Below are 25,241 nucleotides of genomic sequence, written 5' to 3'. Positions count from 1 at the left end.
TTTTGACGCTAAACGCTGGATTCTTCATTCACTACTGAAACGCTAGACGCGAACGATAAGATTGAACATGTTTAACTTTATGGTAGCGTCAGACAGACGCTGCGATTTTAGTTGCCACCGAATGAAGACGCTTGTCCAAAGCGAATAATCTTTGCATAGCTATCATTGTCTTCTGATTCTATTTTTTAATCATAAAATTATAATTCCCTATCCAAATAACCATCCTATAATAGTTTACACATTCGATATAAATCATTATATAAACAGACTCGACAGCTCCAACATTGTTAGTACAGACAGGACAGGGAGCAAAAATGATCAGGAAAATACAAAATAAATGGCGAACTGTCTTCATGAAGTAGCTTACTATTAGTAGTCCTCACTTCTCACTTCCTTCATCATTTCGTTACTCCAGTCCTCATTTCTTCTCTGCCCACGACATTTGACCTCCGAGGCCTCCCAAGAGAATCAGTCGTGGGGCCTTACGATGACTAACCAGCGCTAGGGTCTGCCGTATGACCACCACAAAAACCTCTTTGAAGAAACTCACGTGAGTCGGCTGCCTGGGAACGTTTTTACGTCCGACTTATCCCTGTCTCACACTTGACCTCGCGGCAATTGGGAGCACAGGTCATTACCTGCCCGTGTATATAAAGGATCCAACGCTCGGAGATTTATATAGCCTAGGAGAAGCATACGTGAGCATAGCTCGCTGCCTCATGTTTCCTCGTCTCACCCCTCCCCCTCTTCCCATTCTGCTCCCTCGCAATCAGATCGCCCGGAGACACGACTTAAAACACAGTCGTCACCTCCCTCGCCTTCTCGTCCCCTCCCCATGGCGCCCAACTTTCAACGTTAAATAAAACCAACTATTTCAACCAGAGTTTGCCTTCAACCAGCCTAACTGGCTGCCCAACGTGGGGCAGAGTACCAGCCTAACACTTACAAAATAAAAAAACACTATCCATATTCTACTTAATTGTATGTTAATTCCATTTATACAATTTCCGTATTCATTTCAGCTATCAAGACTCAAGACTTGTAATTGTAAAAAAGCGTATACAGTATGTTATAAACCCAAATGGGTGAAAATAAGAAATAGGGTGTACAATAGCAATTACATTGTACAAGGCCCGCAGGTGTGGACTATTGAACATTTTGTTTTTCTTCCTTCTTATTTCTCCAGATTGACCATTTCAATGCAGACAACGACAAAACTTTCAAGAATCGGTACATGGTCAACACAAAGAGCTGGGGAGGAAATGGCGACCCTATTTTCTTCTACGCAGGCAATGAAGGGGATATTACGCTATTTATCGACAACACGGTACGTAGTCTGTGTACTCTGCATTAGGTGTTACCACACCGGGCAATTTTTCCTCCCACATCCTTCCTCCAACCTCCATATGAAGAACTAGAATATAACTTCGCTCACAGAAATCTAGACTTTCAACAGTATGTATAATATTTGTATAAGTTTACACTATTTTAATTCATCATTCAGCTTTGCTATATATGACGGAAAGATAAGTTGATATTTGAAGATTTGAAAAATAAGATATTGTAGCCGAAGTCGTTTTCTTTCAAAACGAACTTTCAACGGTTGGCAGTGGTCAAGCCCGTGGAATACCTGTTACAACGCATACATACAGTTAATTAATCTATTTGATATATCAAATAAAATTTCATTATTTCACTAACGTCATGTAATGTACTGTTCTTTCGTGTAATCATTTCTTCATAATAATTATATTACTTCGATTAGGACGTAGGTACGAAAATTATGTAAAGTTCGAAACCTACAAGCATAACGTCGTCATTTCCTTTCCTTTTTTTTTTTTTTTTTTTCTTGATGCATCATATAATTAATAAATTTACCAATATACTGATATATGTATTAATTAGTCATTCTTATCAATATTATTATCTTTATTATCATCATCATTATTAATACTGAACGAGAACCCTTGAGTGGCGTGTAACAAAGTTGGCCGGTGCAATATACTAACGTGGTTGTTTATAACCGACACCAGGGCTTTATGTGGGAAATAGCAGACGAATTCAAGGCCATGATAGTCTTTGCTGAACACCGTTTCTACGGCGAAAGTATGCCTTATGCTGATGCCTATACGGTAAGTCAAGTAAACTGTCGACATTCAATTTCAAATAATTCACACACACACACACACACACACACACACACACACACACACACACACACACACACACACACACACACACACACACACACATTAAGGCATTTAAGGTCATTGTAAATATAAAACAAAACGAAAAAGAATATATCGAAATACAATACAATAAATTAATTCCCTCTCATTCTGATTTAACGGTCTGGTTCAATATAAGGCGGCTGATAAATAGAACTAACAATATAAAATAAATAAAAAATTAATACAATTAAACGAAATAAAATAAAACAAAATAGATTAGCCCCTCTCACCCACCCCTCCTTCCTCGTCAGCCTCCGTACCAACTTGGCCTATTGACGTCATCCCAAGTGTTGGCCGACTTCGCCAGCCTCGGCACTCACATCCGCCAGAGTCTCAACGCAACAGACAGCGCTCTTATCAGCTTCGGCGGCTCCTACGGCGGGATGCTGGCGGCCTGGTTCCGCATGAAGTATCCGCACATCACTCAAGGGTGAGCTCGAACCGGGTGATGACGTCACAGATACGCACGATCACAACATATGTGGGGAGGAGATAATCTCTGGCAGGGCCAGAGACAATTATATATATATATATATATGTATAATGTATATATATATATATATATATATATATATATATATATATATATATATATATACATATATATATATATATGCAGAAAAAAACACTGGGAAATAAGAAGCTTAGTCCCCTTCTTATTTCCCACACATATCACACACACACATATATACTGCAATATATATATATATGTATATATATATATATATATATATATATATATATATATATGCGTAAGTAACCACTAGGAAAAATAAACTAACGAAGCAGAGCGCTTTCGTATAATTACATCTTCAGTGCAGATACAAAGAAGGAATTATAAAATGAAGAAACAAGGTACAGAATATATGACTGAGACATGGTGAAGAGGGCATTCGGAGAGGTAGTGGAAGAAATACACGTGACGTTAGATACCCTCCTGGTAACCAACAAGTATGGGACAATTGCTCATAACTTATATTACAATTTAAATAATTTTGAAATTTCATGGCAAATATAACTATCTAATTTGTACAAACCTTAATGGAATGCCCTCTTCACCATGTCTCACTCAGCCATATATTCTGTACCTTGTTTCTTCATTTTATAATTCCTTCTTTGTATCTGCACTGAAGATGTAATTATATGAAAGCGCTCTGCTTCGTTAGTTTATTTTTCCTAGTGGTTACTTACGCATTTGTGAACACCCGTTCCTAGTGTTTTTATTACATATATACATACATATATATATATATATAAATATATATATATATGTTAGGGTGGTAGTCTACCCCACGTTGGGCAGCAAGTTAGGCTAGTTGAAGGCAAACTATGGTGGAGATAGAGTTGGTTTTATCAACAATGAAATGTTGGGCGCTAGTGGTGGGGGGAACGAGAGGGAGGTGACAACTGGTTTCAAGTCGTGTCTCCGGGCGATCTGCTTGCGAGGGAGTAAAAGGCGAGGAAGCAAGGAACAGCGAGCTATGCTATGCTTCTCCGGGGCTATCTGCATCTTCGGCGTCCGTTCAGCTCCTTATATACACAGGTAGGTCATGACCCGTGCTCATAATTGCCGTGAGGTCACGTGTGTTGCGTGGGAAGTCGGAGGCAAAACGTTCTGACGCTGGTGACTCACGAAGACAGAGGGTAGGCATTCTTCAGTAAGTCCAGTGTTATGTGTCACTTACTGGCCGAGGTAGTCATCGCCGAGGCTGGTGAGCTGCACGTGTCTCCTGAAGGAGGCTTTATGTGATGGTCATACGGTAGACCCTAGCGCTGGTTAGTCATCTTGGGGCCCCACGAGCGATTCCCTCATGGAGGCTTTCTTCCAACCGTGGGCCTCAAGGAAGCTCTGGGTCCCGTCACAGCTGGTCAGACGCGAGCGTGTCCCATGGGACCACCTGGGGGTCAGCAAGATCGTAAGTCGCCAAGAAGTGCGAGGCGAAGGAGTGGGGACCAGTAAGGAGGTGAGGACCGGTTGTGATGACTACTTCTAACACACACACACACACACACACACACACACACACACACACACACACACACACACACACACACACACATATATATATATATATATATATATATATATATATATATATATATATATATATATATATATATGTGTTTAATCAACTATCTTCGGCTGCCCTTCGGAGATACGCCTTACTGCTTTGCAATTTACCCAAATATGTGACCGGGGGGGAGGAGCGAACTTTTATTACCAGTGTTGATATGAAATTATATATTTATCTATTGTACTTGCTTTCACTTGTCAACTGGTATATACATTTCAAAATGAACAACATATGAATAAGTAACCTTTATTACCACGATGTTTCCCTCGTCACAATACACGGTACATCAAGTATATAGTCGTGGTACACATATCTCTGAGAATGTGTATTTGATAATGCTGTACCAAGCGAACGTTGTACTAATAGTGGCTCCGTCCTCACATGGTGCTTTGGCAAATGTCAGGTACATAAACATCCATTCTACCTGAAGATTCTATTCGGTTCAAGGTTATCCTCGACCTTTGCAGAGCACTGGCCTCTTCCGCCCCGATCTTGCAGTTCACTGGTATGGTGCCGTGCCACGTCTTCGGGCAGATCGTCACCGAGGACTTCCAAAGGACATCCCTCGAATGTACCGAAGTCGTCCGACGTTCATGGGCCGCCATTGACACCGTCACGTCCACAGGTCCTCATCTTCGTCTCCAGATTTTTTTGTTTTCCTCATCTTACTTTTCCTCTTTGAAATCCTCCTCATACTCGTGTTTCTTCTTTTTTTCTTGCTCTACTTTTTTTTTTCTTCGTTATCTGTTTCTTTATCTTTGTTTATTTCTCTACTTACTTTCCCTCTTTGTATTCTTCCTCATACACGTGTTTATTCTTTTTTTTTCCTTCTTCCACTGTATTTTTATTTTTCTTCCTCTGTTCCTTCTTCTTCGTCTGTTTCTAAGTATTGTTTTAGTTGTCATTGTCCATTTTCTCTTCCTCAGCCTCGTCTCCATTTGTCTAATTTTCGCTGCATTGCCTACAACACCAACTGTGTGGCGGGGAACTGGGCTGACTTTTCATCGAGTTACTGAGATGGGAGTGGCTTAAATGGCTGTCTGTTATGATTCGGCCACCCCGACCTCCTCCCTTATAAGGGAGCTCAAATTAAACATGTTGTTAGTCTGGACGTTTTATTGTGTGCGTGTGTGTGTGTGTGCGCGCGCGCGTCTTACTTTCACCTTCCCACATAAACAAAACAATAATGCCCATCAATTTGTGACATGCACAGTCGGCTTCATTTCTACACTGACCTTTCAGATGAGGGCAAGGAGTGGCTGAGTACCGCGTGGGGGCTCTGCAAGCCCCTGGAGACGAGGAACGACGTGCTGGCGCTCAAGAACCTCCTCGTCAACGTCCTGGTCAACCTGGCGATGATTGACTACCCGTATCCTGCTTCTTTCTTGATGCCATTGCCGGCGTACCCTATAAAGGTAACAAAAGTGAGGTCAAAAGTCTTGATGCATGAGTGTAAAGTGGTCAAAAGTCTTGATTCACGGTGTATATCGTCACCCTCACAAAGAAATTGTCCAAGTCATTTTTCGTCGGACACATAGAAGGAACAAGTGAAGAAAGATTAGTGAAAGAGGTGTGGAAGGCATAGGAGTGAATATAAGGGTGCGACCAAGGATGAGATGGATGGATGGGGTAAAAGAGGCATTGGGAAAGAGGGAAATCTTATTTGAGGAAGGAAAGAGGAAGACAGAAGTTAGGGCTGAGTGGAGAATGGTTGTGTGTAAATGATGTTGTGATGCATGAGAGGGAGTGGGTGGGGGATGGGGGGGGGGGGGGTCAGGGAGTATGTGTAAAAAATAAATTGACACAGCCCGAAGGGATTTCTCCCTGTCTTTTCCATGAGTGGACGGAGAGGGGGGGGGGCGATTTAACAAAACGGCCTTGCTGTGGATGTGCTGTGTCTTGTGACACTGCTTCTGACCCAGGGCAGTGGGCGAGATGCAGGGATGACCCATCATCCAGGAGGAGCCAAGATAAGAGGGTGGGTGGGAGTGGAGTATGTTGGGATGGAATGTGTGGGAGTGGATTTTATGCCTTTGTTTTTTGGCTACCTTCCTTGTAAGGGGGAAAAGCCTTTGGTATATGTATGTACTTTTTGTCGATTTCTGGACTTTTGCCTAGATAATTTCTTCATCGCGTGGCGCTACTAGTGGTACAATTACCAACGTCATTTCTAGTGTCTGAGCTGGTTAGAAATACGCAAAGAATAACGTTACGTACATTCATAAAAAATAAAAAAATAAAATAAAAAAGATTTCCCGGAAGTTGGAAAAATTACTTTATTCGTTTTCTTTGTGGGGTTAGTGATACGCAACATGAGTGTGAGAGCATTGCCTAGACGGAGATGACCCAGTCTATGAGTCCATTGGAATGATCTGGTAGTATTGTCTACATCAGCGGTTCTCAACCTGTGGTCCAAGGACCCCACCAACCCATCCAGGATGGACCGCAAAGTTTCAAAATGGAGACCACAAACCAAAAATGAGTGAATGGATACCTAAAGAAAATCGCCAGTAACGACGTGTGTCACCCCAAGGCCCCGGTTCGAGTCCCGGGCAACTGTCGAGAATTATTTAGTGAGTGGATGTTTAGCGATTCAATTTAGCATTGAATTGGTCTCTCCATGAGGCTAAACAACAGCAGAACATAAGGTATGGGGTACGTGAGGAAAGACAGGTTGAGAACCTCTGGTCTAGAAGGTGGTGAGAGACAACCTTTGCTTGGTTTAAGAGGAAATGCGTGAAAGGGAGGCATTTGATGAAAGGGTGAGGATGTTCCTATCCCACGCCTATCACCATCCCAATACTTATGAATTTCATGGAGAGGTCATTACGTCAGATAAACTCAACTAAAAAGGAAAGTCAGATTCTACTTTCTAATAACAGAAAGCGTTCGCCAGGGCCGACGACCCAGTCATGGAAAATGCTGAAGGGGATGCACGCATTATAGCATTATCACACTGGACTGTTTTCCCTCCGACTGTTGGAGCAGATTTGAGCTCGCAGCTTTCGGGAAGGAATCTGATATACTGGAGGAAAATCTTTTTCCTCCAGCATATCAAATGACATCCTAAGTAAATTGTTGAGAAAACAAAATAATTTGCTATAGTGATTTTACTTCAGACAAAAGTCCTGAAGGTGGGTGGTAGCGCCGATGAATTGGAGGTTGGAGGAAAAATAGCCCAATATGATAACCCCTTTACTTGACGGAGGAGGACGTGTTTGGTTCTTAAGAACCTTCTCTTCGTCAGGCCTTCTGCGAGGACCTTCGCCACCCGAAGCTAGAGCCCGAGCCCCTACTCGAGGAGTACTTCCTGGGCCTCAACGTCTACTTCAACTACACAGGAGAGATGAAATGTGTCAACACAAGTCAGCAGGCGGACCCACGTCTCGGCGACATTGGCTGGTGGTATCAGGTAGGTGGGGCACTCTTTCGAACTATCAAGAACGATGCGGGGTACTTATAGGTACTGCAGGGTAAAGTGTACTCGTATGGGTGACTTGTGACAGGAGATTTCTCGAGCACACACACAAAAATTTACCACTGAAAGAACAGATATCAAATTAAATCAGCCATCCTGAGTCCACTGTTGAACAAAGGCCTCCTGCATAGCATTCCATTATTCGCACGACCGCACCAACATCTTCCACTTCACTCCTGCAAACTTCTCTATCTCGTCTCTCCACCTTCTGTCTGGTCTCCCTCTTCCGCGCTTCTTATCTCGTGGCGTCCACTCAGTAACACACTTGCTCCATCGCTCATCAGCCCTTCGCACCAACTTACCTGCCCATTTCCACTTCCTCTCTTTTACAGCCTCCACCATATCTTTCACTCTAGTCTGCTCTCTCACCCAACTTGCTCTCTTTTGGTCTCTCAGTGTTATTCCATCACTGATCTCTCCATTCTCCTCTGTGCAGTTGAATTTAGTCCAGAGTTGGAGTGTGACTGCAGCTTTAAGCTTACACTCCAGGCTTGGACGAAATCCAACTGAATCGTTGGAATCTAACCATTCCATGGACTAATGTAATCGTAGGTTTAAGCACCTTTTCCTTGCATCCAGGCCTGCAGTGAGATGATCATGCCGATGTGCTATGACGGTGTGGACGATTTCTTTGAGCCCGTTCCTTGGGATCTGGCCTCGTACGTGGAGGAGTGCCACAGAGTGTGGGGCGTGACTCCTGACGCAGGCCTCGCCGAACTCCTCTACGGCGGGAAAAACATCCAAGCTGCGAGCAATATAGTCTTCAGGTGAGTTCTGGAGGCATTGATGTCCCCCTCCCTCTGTCCCTTGTTCCTGTCCTCTCCTCCCCCACACCTACCTCCACTCTCCCTTAATACCCATTACTATATCTTTACAAAGAGAAATGAAAATTTGTCAGTAACTTTTTTTACAGTATCATCAGCTTTTGATATACACTAAGTTCATTAAATCGGCAACCCCCCCCCCTCCGTCCCCTCATGCATAAAAGGAGAAGACACATACTCCCTCAACCCCCATCCCCCACCCATTCCACCTCATGCATCACAGACCCATATACAACAATTCTCCATTCACCCCTGTCCTCTGTCCTCTCCTGCCCTTCCTCAACAGACATTCCCCTCTTTCCAGGAGGTGCCAAGATAAGAGGGAGGGAAGAGGGTGGAGGGGAGTGGAGTATGATGGGTGGGACTGGTTTTTATGCCTTTGTTGTTTGGCTACCTCCCTTATAAAGGGAAAAAAGCCTTTGGTATATGTAATATACACTAAGTCGGGGCAGTTGATTCTGCAGTTATCAAAATGGTGACCTACATCTGGAGTACTCAAAATTAAAGACAAGTATGTACATGTGAAAAAGGGAAAACTGAAAGTACAAGTGGGTCTCAGTTTTGTGGTATTATTCATTTATCTATTTACTCATTTGTTTGTTTTTGTAAACGAGAGCCACTTGGAGCATTCAATAATTCACAGCAATTTTTGGTCAGTTGATATATTCACCATGATTTGATGTTGTCTTTATTCACAACCCTACTCCAGGACTCCACTGCCACACTAGATCTCTAGTGCGGCAGTGGAGTCCTGTAGAATGTATTTCTGTTAGTTGGTATCGATGTAGTTAATGAAAGGAATAAACTTCCTGCACAGGTAGTGCAATGTAGTTCAGTTCGAAGCTTTAAGAATCATTTAGATAAACACCTAAGCAAGATGCTGTAATGATTATAATTGATTTTATATAATTTGTTTTGTTATCATTTGTCTCTTTGATTCTCATTTATTATTAGTTATATATCAATTTATTATTATTTACTATTTACCTGTTTGTTTATTATTTAACTATACCTATGCATTTATTTATGTATTCTATTTGTTATTTACATTATTATAATTTTTATTCATTAATTTATTTTTTTTCACATCCGACCTAGATATGGACCAAAAGGTCTCCTGTCGGCATGCTCCGCTCTTGTAATCCTTTTTTGTAATCCTTTGTTGTTCCCTTGAATGTCTGAGCGAGCCGTCCCATCTCCCTGAGAAACACCCATGACTGGAACGGAATTTTCCCATAAATCCTTTATAGAGTATATGTTGTGTTGTTTAGTATGTGTAATTGTGTACAATGCAGTCTTCCATAATGTGTTGTATAGTATTGAGTGAAGTGTTACATCCTGGACAGTTATCTTCTAGTAACTTAGAAAGGCTGGATGGTGGCCGAACTACAGCCTGGTGGACTCTATCCTCTTGGAGGAGAGAGGATTCAGAAAGATGGATATCAGGGGGTCAGGCATGCAGCAATACACTGACTGCTCAAGGATTTGTTGGATTTTTCATGGCTATATTCTTTTTCATTTCCCACAGCAACGGACTTTTGGACCCCTGGCATAGCGGTGGTGTCATGGAGGACGTGAACCCTACAGTGGTGGCCCTGATCATCCCAGAGGGTGCCCACCACATTGACCTGAGGTCGTCAAATCCGGATGACCCGCCCTCCCTCACCGCCACTAGGAGATTGGAGAAGGAGCACATCAGCCGGTGGATTCGCCAGTATGCCCAGGAACAGATGTCATGAGTCATTTGTGATTTCATTCCCTCTGACTTGCTCTTTAAAGTCTTTGTTTTGTTTAAACATGACTGATTTTATTCAGCTGAGGATAGGACCCTAACTGAAGGGGTCAACTTTATAAATGTTAAGTTCATATACGATAAGTTAATGTATGTTTTTTATAATAGAATTTGCCTATAGAATGTATATTTGTATTAATATCAATATTTGTATTAATACCAATTGATATTAATCAATATGATCCCTTCCCACCCAAAAAAAAAAAATATATATATATATATATATATAAGAAATTAAAGATAATCAGGGATTGTGAGTCAAGCACTGGTTAATTGGGTGAGGGGATTTCTTTGTGATACATAGAGCAAAAGCAACAATACACATAAACAGATCAAGCAATTAAAGGAGGCAAACACTATGATAGATGCTCAACATCCCAGAACCGAGGGAGCTTGACTACTGGGACAACTTGAAGGAGCTGAGGTTATACACACAATAAAGGAGACGGGACTGAGTAAACTTCCTGCCGAGGCAGTGCAATGTAGTTCAGTTTGAAGTTTTAAGATTCAATTAGATAAACATCTAAGCAAGATGCTATAATGACTGCCATTTATTTCATATTATTTGTTTGTTTGTTATTATTTGTCTGTTTATTTACTATTTGCTTGATTTTCATTTATTATTATTTATCTATATCTATCAATTTATCATTATTTACTATTTACCTGTTTGTTTATCATTTAACTATACCTATGCATTTATCTATTTTATCTATTATTATTTATATTATTATGATTTTATTTTGTTTTATTTTTTCCTTATCATTATTATATATTTTTTTTGCATCCGACCTAGTTATGGACCAAAAGTTTTACCGTCAGCATGCTCTGCCTTTGTAATCCTTTGTATATAGAAATTTCTAGACAAAAAGTACCTGACCTTCAGGATTACTGCAGCCCACAAACAACAAGAGAACAGGACACAAGTGCAACAAAAGGAGTATACCATCCAAAACCCCAGCAAGAGTCATGACACTACTGGTGTCCAATCTGGCACATGGTGGGCCTAAAATCTTTAATGACCTGTCCAAAAATGTGAGGAACATCATCAGTTGCCCAATGGACAAACTCAAAACTAGCCTAGACAAGTTCCTAATATCTATGCCAGATGAGCCCCCTTGTCCTGGACAACACCAGCTCATGTAGGACCTCTAATACCATACCAGATCAAGTGGGCATCGTCTAATGCAGTGATTCTCAGACTTTTTCGTGGGCGACTCTTTTTGGAACATTTCAATCCTTCATGACCCAGAATAAAGTAAATAGAAACAAAATGGACTGTGACATATACCCTTTACTTTGGAAAAAAAAAATAATGTGTACAGCTTTTCTTTAACAAAACTAAATTAACAGAATCCATGGCACTGCATTTCCTTCATAAAACTAAAATAATGGGATCCATGGTGCAGCTTCTCATTTACCAGAATTTCAAATGGTGGGTCCCTGCAACCCATCAAAATTGATCTTGCGACCCAACTTTGGGTTGTGACTCATTTTGAGAACCACTGGTCTGAAGGGACGCCAGGTGTGGTAGCTGCAATGGACCACCACGACTGTAAGGACAGACCTCAGAACTTCGACAAGTAAAACAAGTAATTAAGAACCTCAAATCACACATACTACATAGCCTAACATCAGTAGGAGCGGCAACGAACTCGATCAAAGACCAGTACCAACAAGTGAGGCATGGGCAAAGATGTGGGAGCGGTGTGTCCTTAGAATGGCCAAAATCTAATAGACAAGACCATACTCACCTATTTCCAATCCTGTGAGAATCAACACCGTGTGAGATCGAAACCTTTATTGGTACTGGCTATCGAAATTTTGACTTTATTTCAATATGCAGAATATGCAGTGGGGCTGCCAGAGGTTGCCAATAATTAATTTTTCTATTTTTGTCTGTATATAAAAAAACAACTAAATTGAGCTGTAATATTTGGTCGAAGTGTTACCACCATCATAGAGGTGATGGCGTCCACGGTCCACTAACGTTACCGGTAAAGTTCTACCGTTAAGCGACCGCTAAGGTTACCGGTAAACTTCTACCGTTAAGCGACCGCTAACGTTACCAGTAAACTTCTACCGTTAAGCGAGTGTACCGGTAAGGTCTCGGTAAGCCCAAGATCTATATATACCAGGTCTAACCATTTGAGCCGTTCTGCGCAGCTTCTGACGTCATCGGGCTGCTTCCGTTTTCTCTTTGTGAAACGCTAAGGAAGACTGGAATTATTATATTTCCCCCCGTTATCTCTCTCTCTAGCTCATTGCTATTATCAGTGTGTGTGTGTGTGTGTGTGTGTGTGTGTGTGTGTGTGTGTGTGTGTGTGTGTGTGTGTGTGTGTGTGTGTGTGTGTGTGTGTGTGTGTGTGTGTGTGTGTGTGTGTGTGTGTGTGTGTGTGTGTGTGTGTGTGTGTGTGTGTGTGTGTGTGTGTGTGTGTGTGTGTGTGTTTATATACTTGTATTTTACGGGAAGGGGAGATATCGTCGTGTGTGCTTATATGTGTACACGTTCACATGTGCGTGTGTGTGTGTATTTGCAGGGAAACGATGAAAATTAACATTTGGCTTAATTCCTCTTTGGTTTGAGCCACAACCCTTAATGGCACAATAAGCCATATTGTCAAGATCTATATATACCGGTATATATAGATCTTCATTGTCAGAATATAACTAATTGCGTGGAGCGGTGCGAGCGGAGGCAGCAACATGTCCATGCGACAAACCAGCTACTAGTGGTGGGCAGCTACCGGTGAAATTACCGGTTTTATCGGCAACAAACTTAATGATAGCTTACCGACAAAAATTCTGCTACCGGTAAAGCTTCGTTAACCGGTAAAGCTTCGTTAACCGGTAAAGCTTCGTTAACCGATAGCTCGATAAGCTATACCATAACATTCAGAGAGCGGTAAGCACGTCACGGCTTGGTGGTACTGAGTGACGGTGGTGACAGGCCCAGTGCCCCGCTAATTTTACCGGTTAAACTTTTGTCATTAAGCAAGTATGTACCGCTAAGGTCTCGGTAAGTTTTTTATCATTAAAACCGTTTTTTTCGGGATTCTTTTTAATTTCTCAATAGAATTAATGTTATTTCTGTGATAAGCATACGAAACTGTATTAAATTATATGGCTCTTCGTTTGGCGACACGCGGAATTTTTTTATGAAACTTTCACAATTAATACAGTTTCGTATGCTGATCACAGAAATAACATTAATTCTATTGAGAAATGAAAAAAGTGTCGAAAAAACGGTTTTAATGGTAAAAAAAATGACCCGAGACCTTAGCGGTACATACTTGCTTAATGGTAAAAGTTTAACCGGTAAAATTAGCGGGACACTGGGCCCGTCACTACCGTCACTCAGTACCACCAAGTCGAGACGTGCTTACCGCTCTCTGAATGTTATGGTATAGCTTATCGATTTATCGGTTAACGAAGCTTTAACGGTAGCAGAATGTTTGCCTGTAAGCTATCGTTAAGGTTGTTGGATAAAACCTATAACTTTACCGGTAGCTGTCTACCACTACCACCTCCAAACATGAACCCATGCATGCAGACGGACGCGAACGAAAATGTATACACCACACCCACCCTAAGACACCCTCCATTCACTCACTCGCCCGGTAGATAGCATACTATAGTAGCACCAATTAAAGTATTACCTTTTCCCTTTACAATGACATAACAATAAAAACAATATGTAAAATAGAGCCAGAGATATAGCTTATTAAAAGACAAAAACATTGATTTTTCGAACTCGACTCGAACTTGTAACGTCACCACTACCTCACGAGTCTTTTACCGGTAAACTGTCGGTAATTTCGGTAACTATTGTTGTTCACCAATAATTTCGATATTGAAATTAGCGGTATTTGCCCAGCACTACCAGCTACAACGATGCGTGAACCCCACTTTGAGCAGCCAGGTGACGTCACGGGCCCGTTGCGCCAACATCCTCGAAATTCGGTCGGAAGTGGTTAGACCTGGTATATATAGACCTTAGGTAACCCCGTCTCGGTTTGGTGGTACTGACGGGCCCAGTGTCCCAATAACGTTACCGGTAAACTTCTGCCGTTAAGCGAGTGTACCGCTAAGGCCCCGTTAACGTTACCGGTAAAGTTTTACCATTAAGCGAGTATGTACCGCTAAGGTCTCGGTAATTTTTAACCATTAAAACAGTTTTTCGGCACTTTCTTTAATTTCTAAAATAATAATAATAATAATAATAATAATGATAATAATAATAATAATAATAATAATAATAATAATAATAATAATAATAATAATAATAATAATAATAATAATAATAATAATAATAATAATAATAATAATAATAATAATAATAATAATAATAATAATAATAATAATAATGTTATTTCTGTGATCAGCATACGAAACTATATTGTGAGTTTCATCGAAAAATTCCGCGTCGCCAACCGGAAGACCCATATATATATATTTATGTATATTTATAACATATATATACATATATATCTATATCTATATATATATATATATTTATATATTTTTTTTTTTTTTTTTTTTTTTTTTTTTTTTTTTCCCTCTACATTTTGCCTATAACACCGGTAGGCATGTAGGGTAGATTAGTGCTTCCTTCGCCCGTTCGTGATGCAGGCAGGATTTTTATAGTGACGACGTTACAAAACTTGAGTTGTGACTACACACCATAGTAGGATGAAATTTGTTTAAAGATTTTAGTCATAAAGGCGACTCGGACTTGGGACGTCAGTACTACCTCACGAGTATTTTACCGGTAAAGGGATTATTATTTACCGGTAATTCCAGTACTGAAATTACCGGTATTTGCCCAGCACAAGATGAGGTTTTTGGGGGATTTACTGGAAGAAAAGTATGAAATGGAAGAAAACTAAACGCTATTATAGATGAGGGGCAGACCAATTTGCTCGTTTTTTTTCGTTTTTTTTCTCAGTTACGCTGTTGTTGTTGTTGTTGTCGTTCCCTAGACTGTCTGTCCGAGCAGTCCCGTCTCCCCAAGGAATGCCATAGCCGAAACTGGGTTTTCCCACAAATCCTTTATAGAGCGTATGTTGTGTTGTTTGCGTGCATGATTGTGTATAATGCAGTCTTCCATTATGTGTTGTATGGTATGGGGTGAAGTGTTACATCCTGGGCAGCTGTTCACAACGCGGTCATCCAGCCTCTTCTGGTAGCTTAGAAGTGCTGGGTGGTGACCGCACCGCAGTCTGGCCAAGTGGACTCTGTCCTTTCGTGGGAGAGAGGATTCAGAAGGGTGGATATCAGGGGGTCTGGCATGCAGCAGTGTGTTGTCTTTCAGTGTGTTAATGGAGCGGTGAGTGATTTGATTATGAATATGTTTCCGGAGGCTGGTATTTGGTGGTTGTGGAGGAAGAGAAGAGAGTATCTGTGCGTGATAAAGGTCTTTGGGTATTGTTTTAATGTTTCTTGGTGTGTGTGGGTGTTCTGCTATGTAGTGTAGCGGGTGTAATGTGTTTGTGGTGGCTGCGGCAAGTGTTTGTGTGCCTCTCATGTCGAGGTGGTCCTTGACTTTGAGGACTTTTGTTTCATGGTGTAAATGGTCTGTAGGTGTTATATTTGTGCAGCCTGTAATTGTTTTTAGGGCTTTGTTTTGTATGATTTGAAGGGTGTTGTGGTGTGTCTCACTGAGATTAGGAGCCCATGCAGGACTCGCATAATTCAACACTGAGCGTATGCATTGTTTGTATATTGTTATATTAGTTTCTTTGTTTTGTCCAAATGTTGTTCCAGTGATTGACTTAAGTGCGTTAAGTCTGGGTGTGCATTTGTTTTTTTATGTTTGTGATGTGTTGTTTGAAAGACATGGATGTATCGTATGTTACACCAAGAATTTTCGGTGTGTTTGTGTGTGGTATTAGAGTGTTGTTGATGTAGAGATGAGGTATGTATTTGTGTTCTTTTGTCCAGTTGGTGAGAAGTGTTGCTGTAGATTTGGTTGGAGCTATTTTGAGTCTGTTTGTGATGAACCATGTGTTGAGTGTGTCAAGGTATGGCTGGATTATTTCTGCAGCTTTGTCTGTGTTACGATGTGTGCATGTGATTGTTATGTCGTCTGCGTAGGAAGAGATTTGTATTTCTGAGGTGTCTGGCGTGGGTAAGTCATGCATGTATAGATTAAATAGTGTGGGGGATAGAACCGAGCCCTGTGGTACTCCGTTCTTAATGTTTCTGATGTGCGATGATTGGCCATTATATGACACGTAAGCATTCCTACCTGCCAGATAATTGGCCAGCCATCTTTTGGTGTTATTGTGCATGTCTGTGTTATATATTCTATTTGTTAGGTTGTGGCGGGGGATAGCATCAAAAGCTTTACTAATGTCTAATGTTATAAGAAGTGTTCTTTGGTGGGGCCTATCTGAATTGATGCCATATAAAATTCTTTGTGTGAGGTTTGTCAGAAGAGTGTTTGTGGAGTGTAGTGGCCTAAAACCGTGTTGTGAGTCAGCAAGGGGAATATGTGGTGTGACAAGTTTAAGTATTAGGCGTTCAATGACTTTAGAGGGGGTGCAGAGAAGTGTGATTGGACGGTGCGATGTTGGGATTGTTGGGTCTTTGTTCGGTTTTGGAATGGTGATTATTTTACCATGCATCCAGATGTCGGGTATAGTGTTGTGTGAATAGCTGTAGTTTGCAATGTTTGTGAGTGCGAGTATACCTTGTGGTCCAATGTGTTTTAGGTGGATGTTGCTTATGTTATCAGGGCCACAGGCAGATGAGTGCTTGAGACTATGTATTATGAGTTTTGTCTGACTGCCTATGAAGGGTATATAGTCTGAGTCTGTGGGAAAGTATTTCTTACGTCGAATGGTGCGTCGGTCGTCAGGGTGAGAAGTGAGATGGCTTGTCTGTGCAAAATGACGTATGAGTGCGTTTGCTTGTTGTCTGTTTGAGGGTAGATTATCTGTTGTTGTGATTATTGCTGCGTGAGAGCGTGTAGTGTTACTGTTGGATAGTGTAATGCTGTTGAGTGTTTTGTACAATTTGCTGGTGTTTGTTTTGTGATCAAGTGTATTGATAAAGTTTTGCCAATTTTGTGTTTTTTGTTCGTGTATTTTATTGGCAATCACAGTGTTTAGTGTTTGTATTTGGTCTGCTATGTTTTGAGGGATAGGTGTGGGGGTACCGTGTTTAAGTGTGTCACGTTGTCTGATGAGGCTTTGGATTTCTGGTGTGAATTTGGGGTTGTGTGATTTTCTGTTGCCTCTAGGGATGTATCTCTTGTCTGCATTTTGTATGATTGTATTAAAAGTGTGCACAGCATTGTTTATGTTTGTGATTGGTGTACTGTTAAGTGTTTCAAAATGTTGTTCTGTCTCTTCAGTAAAAGCTTCCAAGTTAGCTCTCTTGTAATTGGTGTAAGTGTGTCTGTGGCCGACTGGGGTGCATCTTGTTTTGGTGGTGATGATGATTGGAAGGTGGTCAAAGCCAAGGGTTCCGACCACTCTCCATTATGTTGTTGGGGTTAGGCAGGGGGAGCAAAAGGTGATATCAGGAGAGGAGGGAGTGTAGAGGGCTTGGTGTGGGATATGTGTATGATTATGTGTGTTGTTCATGATAGTCAATGAGTCAAACTGAGTCTGTATATCAAGCCCTCTGTCTGTGTCAGGGTTGTCGACATACCAGGCAGACGACTTGGCGTTGAAGTCTCCACCCATGATCAGGTTGGGGATTGAGGCTAGTTGGCTAAAATGAGGCCTGAAGGTGTCTGGAACTGTGGGGGATGATTGGGGGGGAATGTACATGTTAACTATTGTCAGTGTTGATTTGTTGCCTGTGCGGATTCGAATGGATTGGATTTCTGTTGTGTTATCTGTGGTAGGGAGGAGAATTTTGGTTGTGGCACTTGTGTCCACAAAACAGATGGAGTGGTGGATCAGGGTGACGAGTCCACCGCCATAGCCGTCAGTCCGGTCTTGTCTGATGGTGGTGTAATTATGAAATGATGGTGTTTTGTGTGTCTTAGTTTTGTTTCTTGTAAAATCGCAATGTGTATGTTGTGTTGTTTAAAAAAGTGTTCAAGTACATGTTTTTTCGTGTTAATACCGTTGTGTTGTAATATGTGTTAATACCGTTGTGTTGTAATATGTTGATGTGTGTTTTGTATGTTGCCGTTTGGGGTTGAGATTGGGGTGGTTGTGGGGAAGGTGTAGGATGTGCGTCGGAGGGAGGGGGGAAGGAAAAATCGGGGACAAAGGAAGGGGAGTAATAATCGGGGGTATGGACAGAGGGAAATTGGGAGTGGGTGAGGGTGCTGGCTGTGATTGGGGAGGTGGAGTTACTGGAGGGCAGGTAGAAAATGTCCAGGTATTTATGTAAAGGTTGGTGTCAGCAAGAATTGTACTAATGGGGTGGGCACAGTTTTTGCACATAATGCACTGAACTAAGCCATTAATGTATCAGCTCTATGGAGCCAACGGTAAGATTTACTTGGTGCCATCTGGACTCCCACTACGCAGACATTGGAGCTACCAAATCTTTGCCACTACTCATAGAATAACTCTTCCAAACGTGTATTTTAACATTGGATTGGCACACTCTCCGGTTGTGATGTATACCGTGCAAGACAGACACATACTTACTACGATATTACCAAATCCAATTCCCAATAGCTACCTGTCTTTCAATACCAAGGTCCATTTTGACCCAATAATTCAGATTACTTTATATCTTACTTATGATTTGCAACTTTCTACATTGTACAATCGACACATAATTCTTCATATATGGACGATCACCGCCGACACAAAAACTATGCAAAGGTTCACCATGTATTAATTTGATGTCGGATATTTCTGACAAATCTTAAAGATGAATATTTTGTCGTTAATAAAACTCTAATTGTAAATAGTCGCTACAAATATATATGCATACATATATAAAAATAGAGACACAAAGAGAGAAGCAAGTATCGATCACCATTTCAATGCCAAAAGAGAATGGAATTTGTGGGGGGGGACAACAAAAATTGGCACCCGAGGATTTCACTAGCTCAATAAATCTTTCTCTAATAAATAAATGAATAAATAAATAAATACTTTAGAACATTTTGTTTCCCGAGATACAGACACACTCTGCTGAAAAAAAAAAAAAAAAAAAAAAAAAAAAATAGGGGTGACTTGTTGACCATCTACAGAATTACGAAAGGCATGGAAGTCTTTGATAGAAAATATTTAGTAAATTGGGATAAGAGAAACATACGAGGACATGGAAAGAAACTTGAAAAGGGCAATTATAGAAGACACCTGAAAAAGAACAGCTTTCCCAACAGAGTGGTAGATGTCTGGAACGTATTAGACAAAGACAAAAGAACAGTGTGTGCATAAACAGTACAAGAAGTTAAGAGCAAACTAGATATGGAGAAATACAAAGAACGAGCTCAGCTCCCCTTTCCGTAAGATACAGTTTGGTAAATACTAGATAAACACACACACACACACACACATACACTGTGTGTGCGCGTGTAGGGTTACAGCATTACCCATAGAACGGTCATATATGAGCTCTTGAGCTTTCTCCCGGGAAAGAAGTAGCTGTCGATCATAGGTCGAACCCGTGATCCATGACCATGGCGAATCACACACACACACACATACACACACACTATATATATATATATATATATATATATATATATATATATATATATATATATATATATATATATATATATTGCAGAAACCACAGGGAAAATAAAGTCGGAATACTCAACGTTTATTACGTCTATTACGACATCCTCAGTGTACTCTGATGTTGCTCTGATGATGTCTTGATAGACAAAAACGTTTAGTATTCCGACTTTATTTTCCCTGTGGTTTCTAAAATATTATTTAGTCACGCGTTATTGTGATCATATATATATATATATATATATATATATATATATATATATATATATATATATATATATATATATATTATGATTATCAAATCTGACATGATTTAAACATCATGGTATCTGAATGTATGGAAAATAATAAATATGTGAGCCTGTTATTATGGTCAGATATGGATATGCATATACCTCGTTGGTTTTACCTAGTTATATTTTACGGGAAGGAGATCTATGCTCCTAGTGTCCCGTCTTCATATTTTGTTTTATCTAGACTGTTTTTAAATTCCTGTATCGTTTTTGCACACACTACATTTTCATCTAACTTGTTCCAAACGTTTATTATCATCTTGTATCTCTACTATTCCATTTTATTAGATCCTCTCTATCAATAGTTTCTATGCCTTTCATGATTCTATAAATAGTTATCAAGTCTCCTCTCTCTCTTCTTTCCTCTATTGTCTGTAGCTCAAGTTTTGCCAGTCTCTCCTCATATGTTCTGAGAACGTTGGTGCCAATTTCGTAACTGCTCTGTCTTTCAAGTTTGTTTTTTCATTTTACTTATTATTATTATTATCATTATTATTATTATTATTATTATTATTATTATTATTATTATTATTATTATTATTATTATTATTATTATTATTATTATTATTATTATTATTATTATTATTATTATTATTATTATTATTATTATTATTATCATTATTATTGTTATTATTATTATTATTATTATTATTATTATTATTTTTATTATTTTTATTTTTTTTTTTTTTATTTTTTTTATTTTTATTTTTTTTTTTATTTTTTTTTTATTAATTTTTTTTTTTTTTTTTTTTTTTTTTTTTTTTTGTGACCACGTCGTCGCTGCATATTCCAATCTTGGTCTTATCAAAGTGACTAGTATTTTCTTCACCATTTCTTCGTCCAGGTATGTAAATGCCACTTTGTTCTTATTAAATTTTAAGTTTCTCAATTTTTTTTTTTTTTTTTTTTTTTACATGTTTCTCAGGGGACATATTATTCATGATAATGACTCCCAGGTCCTTCTCTTTTTCCACTTTTTTTTTTTTTTTCCTCTCTCAATTTATATGATCCCACTATTCTTCTTTTTGCTTCTTCCAAATTCTATTATACTACACTTCTTAATATTGAATTCCATCTCCCACTTTCTACTCTATTCCCATACTTGAGATCACTCTGCAGCGACTCACAATCTTCTTCAGTGCTCACTTTTTTTCAACAGTTTTGCATCGTCAGCAAAGAAGCTCATATAACTTTCAATTCCTTTATCCAAATCATTAATATATATAGCAAACATTATTGGGGCCAGTGCTGTTCCTTGTGAAACTCCACTAATCACTTCGTCCCAATTAGAATGTTTGTCTCTTATCACCACTCTCATTTTTCTTTCATGCAATAAGTCTTCCATCCACTTCAGTAGTTTTCCCTGTCTTCCTCCCGCAGTTTCTAATTCCTTTAGCAATTTCTTATGTGGCACCTTATCAAAAACTTTTTTCAGGTCTAGAAAGGCACAATCAGCCCATCCATCTTTTCTTGTATTATATCTATTAGTCTTGAATAGAAACACATCAAGTTTGTGACGCATGATCGTCCTTGTCTAAATCCAAATTGCCTTGGATTTAGTACATTGTTGTTGTTGTTGTTTTTTCAAATGCCTTACCCATCTAATTCTGATCATTCTTTCACAAAAATTTAGCTACCGTAATTGTAAGAGAGACCTTGTTTCCCCCTTTATATATTGGTACTATATTTGCTCTTCTCCAATCTTCTGAAACTTTTCCTTCTTTCAATGAACTGCTTATTAGACTGTGTATTTTGTCTGTTAATTCGTTCCTGCATTCTCTCAAAATCCAGTTTGCCATTTCATTTGGTCCATGCAATTTTCTAACAAAGAGATTACTCAAGTGACTCATTATTTCTTTCCTTGTTATTTCGATCTCTTCCATAGGGGGGACTTTCTCCTCCCATTCGACATCTCTAAGTTGTATGTTCTGCCTCGTAAACACCGATTTAAAATGCTAGTTCATAATTTCTGCCATTTCTATTTCCTCTGTGTATTCAACTCCTTGTCGTAGTTTCACTAATTCTTGTTTGTTTTCGGTTTGTTTTTTACAAATCTATAAAATAGTTTTGGTTGATCTTTACATTTTTATGACATCCTTTTCGTATTTTCTCTTTTCTTCTCTGCGCATTTGTGCATACTGATTTCTATAACTAGTATATATTTTCCATTTTTCAGGTCTTTTGTTTGTTGTGGCTGAAGTCATCCTGATAGGGTAATACAGGCATTCAATAGTGAAGGTGATGAACAGAACCGGCTGCTGGATGATGTTTGTATTTATTTTCTCTCCGAATGAACAGCGCCACACACGGCATTATTGGTTACTAACAAAAACAAAGGAAAAAACAGAATTCTGTGATGCGTACAGTTACACATCCAAAATGTACATATTTTCTGCACTATAACAAAATAATTGCAAACTCCATAAACAAAATACGAACACACTTCTTTTATAACTGAACACTGATGCAAGTGATGAAAGTTTGTCATCCTTAACACCCCCCCTCAAACTGAAATCACCCTCTGATTGTGCTAAACTTACACAAAGTACCCTTGGAGAGAGGTTTAGTAAACATATCTGCAACATTTTCATCTGAGGGTACATACACTAATTTGACAGATCCATTTTCGATCTGACTTCTGATAAAATGGTATCTGATGTCTATATGCTTTGATCTTTGATGATACACTGGGTTTTTAGCTAAGGCTATAGCACCTTGGTTATCTACAAACAGTATTATAGTGTCTCTCTGACATTCTGTTATATCTGCATAGAGTTGTGCTAAAAAATTACATTCTTGTACAGCATGACTGATAGCTACATATTCTGCCTCACAAGTGGAAAGAGCCACTACTCTTTGTTTCTTACACTTCCAGGATATAAGTGGACCATGGGCACTCATTTTGAAACAATAACCAGTAATACTATGGCGGTCCTCAGCAGACCCCCAGTCAGAATCACAGTAACCTGTTAATTTCAATCCTGCTTTTGATTTACCAAATTTCAAACCATAGTCAAGTGTTCCTTTAACATACCTTAAAACATGTTTAGCTAAACCAAGATGATTTACAGTTGGTTTTGACATATACTGTGATAACTTGGTAACCACAAAACATAAGTCAGGTCTGGTTGCAGTCATGATATAAATTAGACTACCCACTATTCTCCTATAGTGCTTAGGATTATCTAGTACATAGGATTCACAGTCTATTATTTTACAGATACCTGGATCACATGGGATACACTTCGGTTTGCAGTCTGACATATTGAATCGTTCTAGAACTTTCTCACAGTACCTCTTTTGATTCATTATTATACAACAGTCATTAAATACAAACTCAATGCCAAGGAACCATGATAATTTGCCCAAATCTTTCATTTTGAATCTCTTATTCATATTCATCTTGACAGAATTTAGCACCTTATTATCACTAGCAGCTATGACTATATCATCAACCCAAAACAGAATCCATACAGTAGATGTTTCATCTGTTCTCTGATATACACAATGGTCAGTTTGCGATTGTACAAACCCCTCCTCGGTTAGACTGCTATGCAATAATTTATACCAATTTCTGCCACTCTGTTTTAAGCCATACAGAGACTTCCTTAATTTACAAACTAGCTTATTACCATATTCATCAGTTTTTACAAATCCTTCTGGTTGCTCAAGGTAAATCTCACAGTCAATATCTGCATTTAAATATGCGGTGCTGACATCCATCTGATGGATTATATAATCACTTTGTACAACTAATTGCAATAACATTCTCAATGAAGTAAGTCTGGCTGTTGGTGAAAATGTTTCATGATAGTCTATATCTTGAACTTGGGAAAAGCCTCTCGCTACGAACCTGGCTTTATATCTGTCACCACTATCTGGGTCATTTTTCACATTAAAAACCCACTTACCTCCTATAACTGATTTACCATCAGGTAACCTTACTAGATCAAAAGTGTCATTTTCTGTTAGGGCATCAATTTCCTCTTCCATTGCTTTTTGCCATAAATGTGACTCTGGGGACTGCATAGCTTCTAAATAAGTCCCTGGGACCTCACATACCTTATGACAATAATAGGTGGTGTATCCTGCTAAATTATAATCCTCATCATCTTTCTCTACAACATAGTCATTTAGATACCTAGGTGGGTTCCTCACTCTTGGAGGATTTTTCCCTTCAATGTTTAGCTTACTAGTTTTGTTCTCATTCTTTGTCTGTTCAGAATCCTTTACTGCTGGCTGATGAACTTGTGATGTGGGACGACACGTCACTTCATCATCACTATCGCTTTCATAGATATTAGACTTTGGCATTTCTACTTCATGTTTATCCATAAATCTTACACATCTTACTCTCCTTACTTCCTCTTGGTCAGGAAAATACACAAGATAAGCAGGGCTCTGCCCATCATACCCCACAAATACCCCCCTTTTACAACGTGCATCTAACTTCTTACAATTTTGAATATATGCATAGCATATTGTGCCAAATACGTGCATGTTACTTAAGTTAGGTTTTCTCCCAGACATTGCTTCTACAGGTGTCTTCCCTACCCTTGAATTATAACACCGGTTCCTTATGTATGCAGAAGCTTTCAATGCATATGGCCACATTGTCTTGGGTAAATTTGCCTCCAATAACAAACATCTTGCCATTTCACAAAGAGTTCTCCATGAGCGTTCCGCTGTGCCATTTTGATGTGGGGAATAAGGGGCTGTGTATTCCTGCTTTATCTTGTGTTTCACCATCAAAGACTTAAACTCTTTAGATATATACTCACCACCATTGTCAGTTCTCATACGTTTGATTGAGCCCAAAGGAGCAGTATCAGCCAAATACCTTTCTGTGGCTGATAATGCATCTTTCTTGTCTTTCAATAAAT

General features: G+C 39.5%; 1 protein-coding gene across 1 annotated transcript in view; it reads left to right on the top strand.

Annotated features, from left to right (window-relative positions):
• LOC143025203 (lysosomal Pro-X carboxypeptidase-like) overlaps positions 1-10,517 on the top strand; it is an 11,526-nt gene extending 1,009 nt beyond the window's left edge. Inside the window, exons 2-9 of the mRNA XM_076184662.1 lie at positions 1,187-1,327; positions 2,034-2,132; positions 2,483-2,661; positions 4,774-4,931; positions 5,549-5,721; positions 7,554-7,718; positions 8,364-8,551; positions 10,137-10,517. Coding sequence (XP_076040777.1) covers positions 1,187-1,327; positions 2,034-2,132; positions 2,483-2,661; positions 4,774-4,931; positions 5,549-5,721; positions 7,554-7,718; positions 8,364-8,551; positions 10,137-10,347 — 1,314 coding nt within the window. The 3' untranslated portion in view covers positions 10,348-10,517. The remainder of the gene's footprint in view (positions 1-1,186; positions 1,328-2,033; positions 2,133-2,482; positions 2,662-4,773; positions 4,932-5,548; positions 5,722-7,553; positions 7,719-8,363; positions 8,552-10,136) is intronic.
• Positions 10,518-25,241: the final 14,724 nt, after the last annotated feature.

The sequence above is a fragment of the Oratosquilla oratoria genome, chromosome 5 (genome assembly GCF_046742065.1).
Source record: "Oratosquilla oratoria isolate Oo_2021 chromosome 5, ASM4674206v1, whole genome shotgun sequence".
NCBI classification, from domain to species: Eukaryota; Metazoa; Arthropoda; class Malacostraca; order Stomatopoda; family Squillidae; genus Oratosquilla; species Oratosquilla oratoria.
This window is presented reverse-complemented; position numbering and strand designations above follow the sequence as displayed.